The 13,253-nt window shown below is 42.6% G+C and overlaps 1 protein-coding gene across 5 annotated transcripts in view; it reads right to left on the reverse strand.

The window, feature by feature from the left end:
* RIC1 (RIC1 partner of RAB6A GEF complex) overlaps window positions 1–7,960 on the reverse strand; it is a 57,365-nt gene extending 49,405 nt beyond the window's left edge. For all 5 annotated transcript variants that reach the window (XM_086629193.1, XM_086629192.1, XM_086629195.1 and 2 more), the window contains exon 1: window positions 7,716–7,960. In XM_086629193.1, the coding sequence (XP_086485319.1) occupies window positions 7,716–7,856 (141 nt within the window). In that variant the 5' untranslated portion in view covers window positions 7,857–7,960. The remainder of the gene's footprint in view (window positions 1–7,715) is intronic.
* Window positions 7,961–13,253: the final 5,293 nt, after the last annotated feature.

Below are 13,253 nucleotides of genomic sequence, written 5' to 3' on the forward strand. Positions count from 1 at the left end.
CAGTTTTGAAGGAAGAAAGAAATGAGTAACTCTCTACTCAAACTGCAACTTAAAGCTAGCAAAAGCTTCCCAAAATAGATAAGAAGCATAGTTGGCATTTTACAACCTGCTGCAGAGAAAACCCAGCATTTTGATACAGTACATTTTGCCTCTCAGGACAAATGTAAGGGCAGGCAAAAGAGAAGCTGCCACTCACTTACGAACAGAGCAGTGGAGGTGAGATGCTCACAGAATAGCAAAAATGGTGAAAAGGGAATAACAAGGGAAAGATAAACTTAAAAATAATATAGTACTATCATTACCAAATAGTAAACAAGTTCTCCAGAGCTCTAGTTAATGCTACTGAAAAGAGAGAAGCAGAACTTCTTGTTCCCACAGTTACATCCTTTATCTCCTTCCCTTCTTACACATCACTCAGCTGCACTGGTTACCTTTTCACAAGAGCACTTTCCACAGGAGCTCTTACTCCGAAATCTTTGTTTCTCAGCAATGCCTTACTAGCATCAAACATGCCCTTTTTACTGATGTGAGATTATGACAATGCACACAAGAGACATCTGAAAGCTAATGTATTTTGGATGACCAATACCGACTAGAGGAACTGCACTTTTTATAAAACAGTGAGGTAGCAAGCTGGTTTCATGAGCAAAGACAACTAACTCGAAACTCACTTTTGTTTCATTACTAGTTGTTGCACAATAAGAACTCCTTCGGACCTTCCACTAAGAAAGACGAGCTCTGCATCAACGTTAGGACAAAAATACTGAAGCAAACAATTTAAAAAAAACACCACAAAACAACACAAAAATCCAAACACATGGTGAAATAATTTAAAACTGTTACTATTTTACTTAATCCTACCTGACCAAATATATCGTCTTTCCCATTGCCTTTTTTTAAGCAATATCTATGAGCAGCATAAGTAGTCTCAGAACACTGAACCATACAAAGCAGTTTTTATGAAGAAATCTGTCAAGATATACAAATCCTGCAGCAAATTCTCTCAGCAAGCTTAGACACGGGTTACTACCACTTCACTTCTCTGAACACAAACATGCTACACCACGTTTGGAGTCAATGCAAACCAAGCAGACACTTAAACCCTGAACTCCGACGTGAATGTTGCTCTGAACAGGCAGTCTTTAAATAGGACAAGTAGGACAGACTTGAACAGCAGCCCTCGTAGGAGCAAGTGTCTGTCCCAACTGAGATACTCCAAGGGCTTCGAAGAAAATGATACACCAACCAACTGGAGAGAGGTACAATCATTGTTTGTTTGGCAGAATACGAAATAATGAAAAAATGAATTTTCCTTGATTTAGACTCTGCGGTTTGACTGCTGCAGGTTAATGACAAACTGTGCACACAGTGGATTGAACAAGTTAAGTAGGTCAGCAAATACAATGGAAAACTACTGGACTAAGTTTGAAAAGCAAACCCATAACAGCATGTATGAATTAGACACTGAAACTTCTTAGTGCTCTTTTACTTTTAGTTTCTCTCTTACCATTAATTCACTAGAACCCAGAAGAAAAGATCAGGAACAGTGACATTTATGGTCACTCAAAAAATTAGTATAAATATGAAGTAATACTCTTGCCCAGGCTTGTGGATGTTCCTGTAAGACACTAGTACTCCCATAACTTTTATGCAAAACAAAGAAGTACGTATTATATCTGTGTTAAATATGAATAGCAAAATCATATCTTTGCCTAAATTCTAACCAGTTGATACAGTCATAGCCAAATTCTTACATCCTGCAAAAAGTTAGATGATTTTTTAAAAACACTGATAAAGTTGCACTGAATCCAATTATTTCTGACCAATACCCAAGAACATTGAGAAGTTCTGAATGTTTTGCCTAGCCTATCCATAGCCAACATGTACAACTCTGAACTCCATTCTTTATTTTGCTCTTTTTATTTTAACTATAAATCCAAAGTAACTTGAATGTTAAACTCAAGTAAACTAAAAATAAAAAAACCTAAAAGTAAAGTCCTTAATGCTTCCTTCTCTCTTTCAAATGATCATCCTTAGTGCCAACAATTCACTGTTACTAATTTACTTTCCAAAGAACTATTTATGTTTACTTGATTTTGTATTTAATTCAGACGCTGAATATCTGGAAGACTAGCAGTCTTTGCACAACTGTTATGTCTAGGAAGAAGATTCCTGTATTTGCTGAGAGTATGCAACAGGATTAGCAGCTGACAACAAGGTTATTATGTATGGGGTTGGGTTTTGTAATGGAACATCAATCCAAGAACTTGCATGGTCAGAGACAATTGCTGAAATCCCAATATTCTCATCCCCTAACAATTTAGTATTCTAGATATCAAAAAATAATCTCATTTCGAATCAAGAAGCCATTTCTTTCAAAATCACAAATTTGCTGTTTAGCTTTGTAAGAAAAATACTTCAATGCTTCACTAGGCTTTAGGCACAAGATGGGAATCAACAACATGTTGTTGTGATGAGCTTACCACACAAGCAACAAAGACAAGGCTGGGAGAAAATAGAACAAAAGCCTGGTGACACTGTGAACTTTATTTTGTCATTAGATGGTCTGTGCTCCGCTTTAAAGGATGAAATTTTGTAGGTTTATAAACTAATAAACCAGAAAGGCAAGCTGGAAAAAAGCATGAATGCATGCATAAGAAAGAGGAAAATTCATCACTAAGGACAGAGGAAAAAAAAAGAAGATAGGCCACAAAAAGTCATTTTGTCAGTAGCAGAGCCAGAAGGTAATAATAAAATAATTTCTAAAAGCAGAGCTAATGATAAAAACATAACTCCTTTGATTCAGTTTTAAAGGCAACTGGAGAGCACAGTATGAGCAGAGTATCGATCCAAGGCACAGCCCCAACACTGTGCTTCACATCAGCTACTGTGAAAGCGTTCCAAAAACCAAAGTGCATCAGAGCTGTCAATCACTATCTCTCCGACCTTCCAGTTACCCTACTGCTCAAAAACACGGCCAGTAAAGGCCATATTTCATAGACCTTTGCTGCTTCTCAGCCCCATCAAGTGCCAAGTGCCCAAATCTGGACCTCACCTCTGACCTCATACTAGCAAACGACTGTTACGTGCAACTAACGGGACAGCCAAAACTCAGAACTGGGGATGCTCTTATCTTCATGCAAGTAATTCTGAGAGGCCTTTAAGGGGTCATCTATTTTTACATTAATACAGGAGACACTGGAAATCTGGTAAGGCCAGAATATTGACATGACAATTCTACATTTCACATGATAAATCCATTAGTCTAACAGGCATTTCTCATTTATTTAATTATGTAACCACAAACACCTCTTTATAACAGAAGCAACAGCACAACTGTTACTGTTATGGACATATTAAAAGAAATGACCTTCTCAAATAAATGTCTGATGGGTATCAGTAAAAGGTCAGCATCTCAGAGGTTAAATTACTAAGGAGAAAACACAGCAGAAGAGACAAGACAACTTAGTTTGCACTGGTGCTATCTGTGTCATATTGTTCACAATACACAACCACTTCCACCATTATCAAGATGTCTGTTGTCCATTTTGCAATCAAATTTCAGATAAAACTGCTACAGAGATTGTATCTAATCCTATCTAGGAAAAGGCCACATACAATAATTCAGTAAGTTATTCTGCTTACAGTTCTGAGATGAAAGCATAATTCTGAAAGTATGGTAAAAATACATTTTTTTCTTTTAACAGCCACCTGCAATAAAAAAGATTACAAAAACAACTGCATATTTTTAATATGTTTATTCATACATTGTATGAACTATAAGCACTGATGTCACAAGTAATTCCTTGTATAGGATCCCAAAATTCCAGGTGACAGAGATCACTTCTCTGACAGAAGTGCAACTTCCCGTTTTGTCCTGTTTGTTTAAATAATGTGTACGCTTAGATTTAAGGCGTGTATCAAGCTCCATTCTAATACTGCCACAGCTCGAAACTGAAAAGCATGTAAGAGTGAGTGATGAGTCTGAATATAGACTTATTCAGCATTTGGAATGAATACAGACCATTTGACAATCTAAGATTCTTCTATGCACACTTTCCCATAAGCTTGTAGTTCATTTGGGCGATCTGCTTCAACATCAGATCACTGTAAAACACCAGGAAAGTTTCAAAGCAAGGGTAGATGTAAATCATGAGCTGATAAGCACTTAGGTAATTAAGAAATGCTCTCAAAACAAGTAGTTGGGGCAAGTGACTCTTGGATTCAAAGAGCTTACAAAACTGGTTCTGACTGGCAGAGTCACAGCAGACAGTCCAACAACCTCTAACGAAAGGAGTTTTCATTACACACTCAAGGCCAGTACTTATCCCTGTCATTGCTACAAGTTCGTTAAGATTAAAGAAAAGAAATGCTGAGCTATATTTATAGATACAACCATATCATCAGACTGTTCTTGTTGCACAGAATTCACTCTTCAGCACGTACAGGGGAACCCCACTGATTTACTACACCTCCTTCCTTGGTGGCACACATCTTCCCTTTTTGTCTAGAGCCCTCTGCGTGAGTATCTAGAACTCCCTGCACTGCCTCAAGCTCTTATTTCACGAGATAACCAAACCAATTTAAAACTAAAAGCCACTAGTGTTGAAGGAGTAACACTTTCAACGAGCCAACTACAATGCTCCTTTGATCCCTTCTCCAGCTAAAAAAAAACAGGCTTCTATTTGTTTGGCAATTGGAAAAAGCCATCACCAGCCCACCCTAAGAGCCACTAAAACACAGATGCAAGCAGGACAGACCACAACTGCACAGCTGCCTGGCGAAACCTCACCTTTAGTTCCCAAGTCAATCTTTAAACATCACCTGCCTCACGTCAGCATTTCATAAAGTTCCTTTCATGAACGGAAGTTTCTCATTTCGAGCACCCAAGCACTTGACATTACCAGAATGAAAATACTGACGAGCTTTCCAATGCTGTCAATGAAAAAAGCTTTGTTGGTGTCAAAGAATCTTCTGAGGTATCTAGGCCAGAAATTCCTTCTGATTTAAGAAAAATACTTGGAACCGCAGTCTCCAAAGTGAAATGCATTTAATACAATCCATTGGTGTGCAAGAAGAACATGTTTTTATACCATTAATAAATAAAATAAAGTAAAAAATTTAAAATGTGCTTATTTCAGCTTTACCTCATTCTCTTTTCCTTCTCAAACACTGGAACGGGCCCCCCGGAGAGGCAGTGGATGCCCCAGGCCCATCAGTGTTTAAGAGGCATTTGGACAATGCCTTTAAAAATTTTCTTTAACTTTTGGTCAGCCCTGAATTGGTCAGGCAATTGGACCAGATGATCACTGTAGGCCCCTTCCAACTGGAAGTATTCTATATTTTAATTTCTATGGGGTGTGTGCTTGATAATGTGCCCACTAGTAGAGTAGCACACGCATGTAATTCATAAATAAATAAATGTTGACATACTGAGGGTGCATACTCAAAAATATTTCATCAATTCTGGTGCATGCTCAGAAGTACAGACCACTGATCAGTGGCCTTTTTATTGACAAGCCAATCTTTCCCTACAAAATAACACATAAAGCAGTCAAGGACTTTTTGGCTCAAAAACACTGACAGAATCCCATCTGGTTTTACCCACACCACTTACCCCAGTTTCTAATGTTAATACCTCTATTGTTTCCAAACCAGGGAACAATCCATACTTTGGGATAAACTTTCCTTAGTTCCACTAGTTCTTAGCACATGGTAGACGAAAAGGAGCTGTAAACATTACCACCTCACTTGAAAAATACCAATACACACAAATTCACAAGCCTGGAAGTATTTCAAAGGGCCTCCTGTTCTTGAAAAATTCAAAACAGAACCTCACCGGGCTCATCACCTCATTCTTACACGAAATCTTTCACAGATAGTTGAGACAGTAACAAGTCTTAACAGGAACATTAGCCTGAAGGCCGTTCTACTTCAAGAAATTGAATTAGTTCAACCTGGCCAGAGCTCAGCCTTGTTCCAAAGAAGAGAATTCTGACAAATGAAAACATTTTCTAGAATGTAATAGTTTTAGTTTGTTTCATAAAAGTCCAACATGTGATTTTAAGCTTCACCTTCAAAGCAAACAAAACCCAAAAAAAACAACAACACAAAAAAACTCACCTAGAACCCCAGCTATATGCACAGAAATAATGCAAAGGAGTCTCTTAAAAAAATGACCTTAACCAAAACGTTGGCCTTGCAGGACTTTGCCAACAGCTGGATGTCCACAGCGGTGGTGATGTTGTACCATACTCATCAGCATAAGATCAGCCAGCCATCAAGCCTGGCAAGGTCAGCACTTTCCCCAGAAGCACTCAGTACATACTGACCTAAAATGCGTTGAAAAAATTTTGAAGACCTGTAAGTTTGCTCAACTTTTCCCCACAGAGTGAACTCTTCTAGTGCTCTGCCCGCAGCCAGTTATACAACATTTAACGCTTCAAAACAAGTCCAAGCACGTAAGTCAATGAACGTTGTCCTCAGGAATGGACCATAAAGTGAACGGCATTCTAGACAACAGGGCATAGAAAAGCGTTCTACAAGCCTGTTCTTTTTTATGTCTTTTCCTGGAAAAGAAAATCAGCTGTGCTCTGTTGACAAGGTGTAAGTTTAACAACTAGCAAAAGCTAAAGAGAGCACTTATCTACACCACGAGCCACAAAGCTAAGAAAACAGAGGCCATATGACAATGTTCACACAGCACAGCATCGTCACCACGCTGATATGCCCTAATTAGACACTTGTACAGGTTAAAACCAGCATCAGCACCCCACCCAGCAACTGGCCAACAGCCTTGCAGAGCCCAACACAAAGTGATGACATCCTAGCACAACTTAAACCAAGACTTTAACGCTACGACTGTCATTTGAAACCTTTCAGCACAAACCTTCTAGAACTGGATTGCTAGTTTTCTCCTGTAATCTGAGATGAACTCTATAAATCACCTGGAGCTGGAGATATTTATAGACAGATTTAGGGTCTAATCTAGGCAGTGTTTAAAAGGATCCAGCATCAAAATATAAAGCCAATAGCACAGCTGCTTCCTTGACTGCATCAACTCAAACTGACAAACAGCATTTTTATTGCAATACTAACTTAAAGTGAGTTAAAAGCAAGACATTTAATGTCAATTATTCACACAGTCTCAAGCTGGATTTCGCTAAAGCAGCAACTTCCATGCAAAAGTCATGGCAATTCTTCTGGTTAGGGCCACAAAACTTTTAAACTTTTCATAAAAAGAAAAGTTTGTGAACTTCTGAGTTATAGTCTGTTCTTTGTTTTATAATAATGTGTTTCACATTTCTTATGTTCATACGTTCTTCTACATAAAACACAGAACACACAAAGGCAGAAGACACGAAGCATATTTGCAAAAAAAGCATTTCTACAAACACTCTTTTACATTAAGATTATGTGCTATTTAAAAATGAAAGTTAAAAAGAAGGTCGGTCAGCAGTCTCGTTTTCCGGAATAACAAGTGTTAACGCCAAGTAGATTCATCTTACATATGTTCTTAATGCTACATTGCTATCAGTGAACATCAGGGCTCAACTGCTCCGATTCACAAATAATGCTGTAGTCGGTAAGCTTTAGTCCCAAATGTTACAACCCTTTCTGGCACAGGAAAGGGAAAAAAACCGCAACATTTTACAGACGAGAGGGCTTTTCAGCTGGGAGAGCAGGGTCCCAGGGCTAGCAGGACAGATACTTACTCTGCAGTACCAGATGCTTAGCTGAGACGGGGATAACACCGCGAAGAAAGCTCTCTGGGGATCCGTCTGGATGTGAAGAGGTTGCTCCAGGGACTCCAGAGGACACAGCAGTCTCTTGGGCCAGCCGCTAAGAAAATACATGGCTGCAGACGTCCCTCTTCCCGAGAAGCGGGCTCCGGGCTCACTCTAGTCTAGGCGGGGGACGGCGGGGACATCGGCCGGAGAAGAGGTGCCGGAGGGCTCGCTGTCCGCGCGACAGCCTCTGGACGAAGCGCTCTGACCTCCGGCCCGGGGCCCGCCACGCATAATCACCGGCGAAGCGACGCGACCGCGGCACGGGGGCGGCTCAGGCCTCCCCGCCGCTGGGGGCCGCGGGCCGTCGCCCCCGGCCGCCGCCGGTGCTCTGGCGCGGGCGTGGGGGCGGGGAGGGCCGCAGCCGCGGAGGGCAGAGGCGGAGGAGAGTCCGGGGAGGGGCGAGAGCCGAGCGGGCCGCGGCCTGGGGGCAGCGGCGGGGCCGGTCACTGCGCCGAGCGGGCCCGCGGGGGCTGCAGCGGCGGCTCCTCCCTCCTGCGAGTGCCTCGCCCTCCCGCTCTTCGTGCCGCCGCCGTCGTCGCCGCCGCCGGCGAGGCCCCCGCCGCCATCTCCCGTCCCCCTCCTCCTCCCGTTACGGCGCGCGAGCGCCGCGGCCCCGAGCGCGACGGCGGCCCCTGGGCGGGGGGAGGCGGAGCGCGGGGCGGGGCCGGGCGCGGGGCTTCCCATTGGCCACGGCGGCGGCACCGCGCGGAAGTGACGTACACGTCATGGTTCCGGGGGAAAAGGCGCGCGCCGCGCCCGAGGCGGGGCGGGAAGGGGCTGGGGGTGTGTTCCGCGCACGCGCGGGAAGGCGCCGTGCGCCATGTTGGGGGGGGCGGTCTGTGGTGCCGGCGCGGTCGGGCGGGCGGTCTGTGAGGGGCCGGCGCGGCCCGGGAGCGGCTCCGAACGGGCAGGCTGGGCGGCTGCGTTCCGCGGGCACGGCGCGGCCTCTGCCGCCGGCCGCCCGGCTGCTGGCAGCCGCTTGGCGCTGCCGGAGCCTTTGCGTGCAGCCGGCCCCTGTGGCACCCTGCGCGCCGCTGCGAGGCGAGGAGGCGGCTCGGTGCCAGGGCGGGCTGCCGCGGGTGGGAGAGACACGTCCGAGCGGGGGTTTCTGCCCGGTGCTGGCACAAACGTTCTCCCGAGTGACGGGCTGGATCAAGCGTTTGTCTCATCGGAAAAAGAAAAAACTCCACTTCCACACACCCCCCCCCCCGCCTTAGGTTTCATCCAAGACTTTTTCCTTGATCTTGTTTCCATGATTACCGAAATTCACACGTTAAGGAGAGAGCGGCAGCATATGGTGTGGAGGACGAAAAGTGGAAACTAAAGCTGTAGGTTAGATGCAGTGAATGAGGCTTGTTAGTCTCCTCTTGCAATGGGAAAATAAAAGGAGGTAGAAGAGAACTAAAAGTAGATGTCCACACCATTGCAAGGGCAGTGCCTGCCTTGGAAAGAAATAATTACTGGTAGAGATAACCAGGAAAGCTTACTGAACCAGTCCCCCATCACTGCTGCTTGAGGAGTTCCTCTGGGCTGAGCTGTCCCGAAACAGGTCTCGCTGCGTGCAAGTTACTCAGTTCCCTTCAAAGAACACAGTCTGTCCCCACGCCTAAGGCCTGCTCTCTCCCAGCATCTTTCTGATAATAAATTGTTACCATAGGAATGCCGTGTTCCAGCTGAAATATTTCTGTCTTGACACAGAAGTGAGTTATAAGGATGTATGTGTTAGAATCCGGACAAAACTGAAATAGAACTTGAAAAAAAATGTAATAAAGGAGCAAAACACCAATATATTTTTTATATATATATATATTACATAGACTTTTAAGTGGGCAATTTGGAAATGTCCTACCATCAAATTCCTTGCTGTCAGATAAATGCCAATCAGTGCTTCTGCTACAAACATCCTCCTTGCTATAGTCTTCTCTGAACCCTTTTTGGCATGCTTTTCTGATAGCTAGTCTTCTAGACTAGGAAATAATATTCAGGAGTGTAGCAGCATCTCATTCGTTAACACCCCTTCTATTCCTCATATGAGGAAATAAATGCCACAAAATACATCCTGAAGAATAGGTACAATTTTTGGAATCATCCTTTTTCTAGATTAATTGCATTTCGTTAAGTTCATCTTGATGAAAGTACAGAGAAATTTCTCAAAGAAAACCCATGAAACAATTAGTGAGGGACCTGCATGTCCTTCATACTTCCTTGTAGCTTCTGTAGTGCTACAGTAGTCTCACCGGTGTACACGTAAGAGGCAAAGATGCTTCCAGCTCACGCTGTTCCTGCGGAGCAATCCCAGGTTGTGTGCTGGGAGCAGCATTAAAGAAGGAAACAGCTACTGCTGTTAGCAGCAACTGCATTGTAGGGTTTTGTTGTAACTGTACGTTGTGCAAAAAGTAGAGAGACTGATGTCTTCGTAGGGTTTGCGTTGCTGCTGTTGTTGCTTTGTCTGTGCGCAGGCATGGCGCACGTAATGGAGATGAGAAATAGTGATGGTGCAGTGTTTTGTTAAAGTGTGGCTATCAGGATCTGCACATCAGTGATATGAGTATAATCTGTACTGTGTCATTCTTTGTGCGTTTTTGTGGGCTGAATTGAGAACATATTTAGATGTCTAGAGCAGTAATGTGGTAATAATAGACATTTTTAATCCCAGGCTGTTTGTACTCGAGTATAAAAAGGTAAGCAGGTTTCTCACTGTGGTGGTGTGGGAATGTCACTCGTCACACCCTGGAATGCATGCAGAGGACCAAGCACACAGAGTTTCTTGAGCAGGTCTGGCGGTAGATGCTGAGGCACAATTCCAGGACATAGCAGTGACACTGTGGCTACAAAGCTCAGCAGAGCTGTGAAAGCCCTTTGTGCGCAGAGGTCCAGTTGTCAGTTCTCGTCACGTTCACCTAGTCAAAGATAAGACTGGCTTGCAGCTGCCAATGCAGTGACAGTCGCGTTGGTTTGGAAACTGCCCTCTTGAGACAGCTGTGTCCTGAAAAGGAAGAGCCCGTGCCGAGCTGTGGGAACGTCCAGGGACACTGAAATATCATAAGCCTAGATACGTAAGTCTCGCTATCAGCAGGCAAGTGAAAGGAAGGTGGAGGCACTGCGGGTGGCAGCAGTAGATCGAGGATGAGAAGGCTGTGGGAGGGCAGGTGTTCTGCCAGTTGCCACTCTTAGACTCCTGTGTTGATTGGCAGCTGTTGCCATGAACCGACATCGAGATTGTGCAGCTAGCTCCCACCTAGTGTTGTATCTGCAGCTGCCACATGAACAGTTATGGAGGGTCAGTCCTTGAATATGTGAAATTTTTTAAAAATTACGCCTCCCCCCACTGTTATTGCTGCCAGAAACACAGCTCAACGTAATCTTAACGTCTCAAAACTGGTTATGGAACAAATGAATCCTTTACCTTGCAGATTTCTGCTGCTGAAATGTGAAGATTGCCATAGATTAGCCTGTAATTTAAACTTCCTGTTTTATTAGTCATCCTTTGGCCCACCGAAAATGGACTTTTTTGTTGAGAACAGAACCATATAAACAGAACAAGGTAGGGCAGATAATGAACTCATTTTCCTGTAGACCATCCACAGAGATTATTTCAGAGAGTGAGTTATAGTGGTTAACACCCTTAAATATGAGATTTAAAGAAATATTAAAATATTAATATCAGAAATTTAGAATAAGTAAACAGGAAAAGGTAAGTTATTAACTATAATGCCACAGGAAAATCTTATGTATTTTAAAAGGAAAAAAAAAAAAAGAAAAAAGTGGATTAAATGCTAGGGCTAGTCAGCTGCAAAGCCATATGTTTTAATAAAGTACAGAGAAAAATCACTCTGACTATTGCAATGTTTTCTGAATTCAGCCAAGAGACATGGAAGGAGTTTTCCTGTGAAGAGTCTGTTAGAAAGAAGGGGAAGAAGAGTTTATTAATTTCTGATGGGGTTTTTTTGGTGGATGAACTGAACAACTAACATGTTTTTATTCTGAATTTTGCAAATGTGTGGTTGTTCAGAAGTGACTTTCACTAAGCATTCAAGAACCCAGACCTAAAATTTCCAAATAAATTAGGAAATTTGCTGGTGAATTTTGCAGTGAAAATGTATGTAGACACAAATATTACAATAAAGTCATGGTTATGGTTTTGTTAGGTTTAAAATCAAACAAATTTGGGCCCCAAACACTTCCTTACATTTACTTGTCTCTGGGAAAGTAGAAAGGGAAATCAAAACAGAGCTCTCACCCATACATTAACAGCCATACACAATACATAAAGCCAAATATGACGGGAGAAAAAAAAATTAAAAGTTCTGGAAGCAACCCATGTCACTTAATGGATTAATTGTTGTTAGCATCAATAAATATATGTGCCAAAACCATAGGTTATCAGATTTGCTCCGACAGCATTTGCAGAAGATTTGTGTTCAACCCTATGGCAAGAACCCTGAGAACTCAGTTTGGCTTTTGTAACCTCTATAAAGGTAATAAAGGGGTAATTTTTAAAAGATTCCTCTTCTACGTCAATGAAAATATCCTTAGAAATATATTCTCTGCTTTCAGACTTCATTGTCTGGGTTGCAGTGGCTGATGGATGTGCTGTTAGTTTCATGAGTAGCCTACCACTGACGTATTTGCCTGTGCTCATAGTTACTTTGCCAAAAGCTGTGGGGATTTCTGAACTTGTCTAGAGAATCGCATTCCTTGTAGGTGTTTGATGCTTGATACTAGGAAGCTGAAAAAGACTGTTTAAAGTCTTGGCTTTAGGAAATAAATTTGTTCTCTTAGATTCTGGAACACATGACGCAGCCTCTTAAGGAAAGCACCAACATTATGAACTGCAGGTCATTTAATTCGATTGGGTCACTTCTGATCAATAAAGAGGGTTTATGCAAACTGTGTACGTCTTTCCAAGAGGAAGAAGGGATTGTAGAAGGAGTTAAATGGCTCTGGTGTGCATTTCCTAAGGTAATTTTCAATATATACTAGTGCTGGAAAAGCATTTTCTATTCACTGTAAACAAACCGTGGTGTAGTGGAGGGTGTCCCTGCCCATGGCAGGGGGGTTGGAACAAGATGGTCTTTGAGGTCCCTTCCAGCCCAAACTGTTCTGTGATTCTGTGATTGTATGACCAGAGGGCTGTGCAAGCTGCTGTGTGTGGAAAGAAATGAATTAAGCCTTTTGGGGGTGATGGCTGTATGTTTTTGCCAGGTAACACCTCCCACTTGAAGCACGTACAGTACACAGCATAGTACATGGATATGGAATTGCAGACAAAATGTTTGGAGAGATAGGAGTTCTTGCATATGGAAGCCTTAGTATATAGGATGACCTAAACATTTTTAAGTTACACATTTAAATCACTGGTTTTACTTGGTGTTTCTGGAATTTTGTGAACATTTGCTGTTGTATCATCTGAAACTCACAAAAGTGCACTTGAGTTATATTGCTGTAGGTATTACATTGATA

Source organism: Tauraco erythrolophus, chromosome Z, assembly GCF_009769465.1.
Source record: "Tauraco erythrolophus isolate bTauEry1 chromosome Z, bTauEry1.pri, whole genome shotgun sequence".
In the NCBI taxonomy this organism is placed as follows: Eukaryota; Metazoa; Chordata; class Aves; order Musophagiformes; family Musophagidae; genus Tauraco; species Tauraco erythrolophus.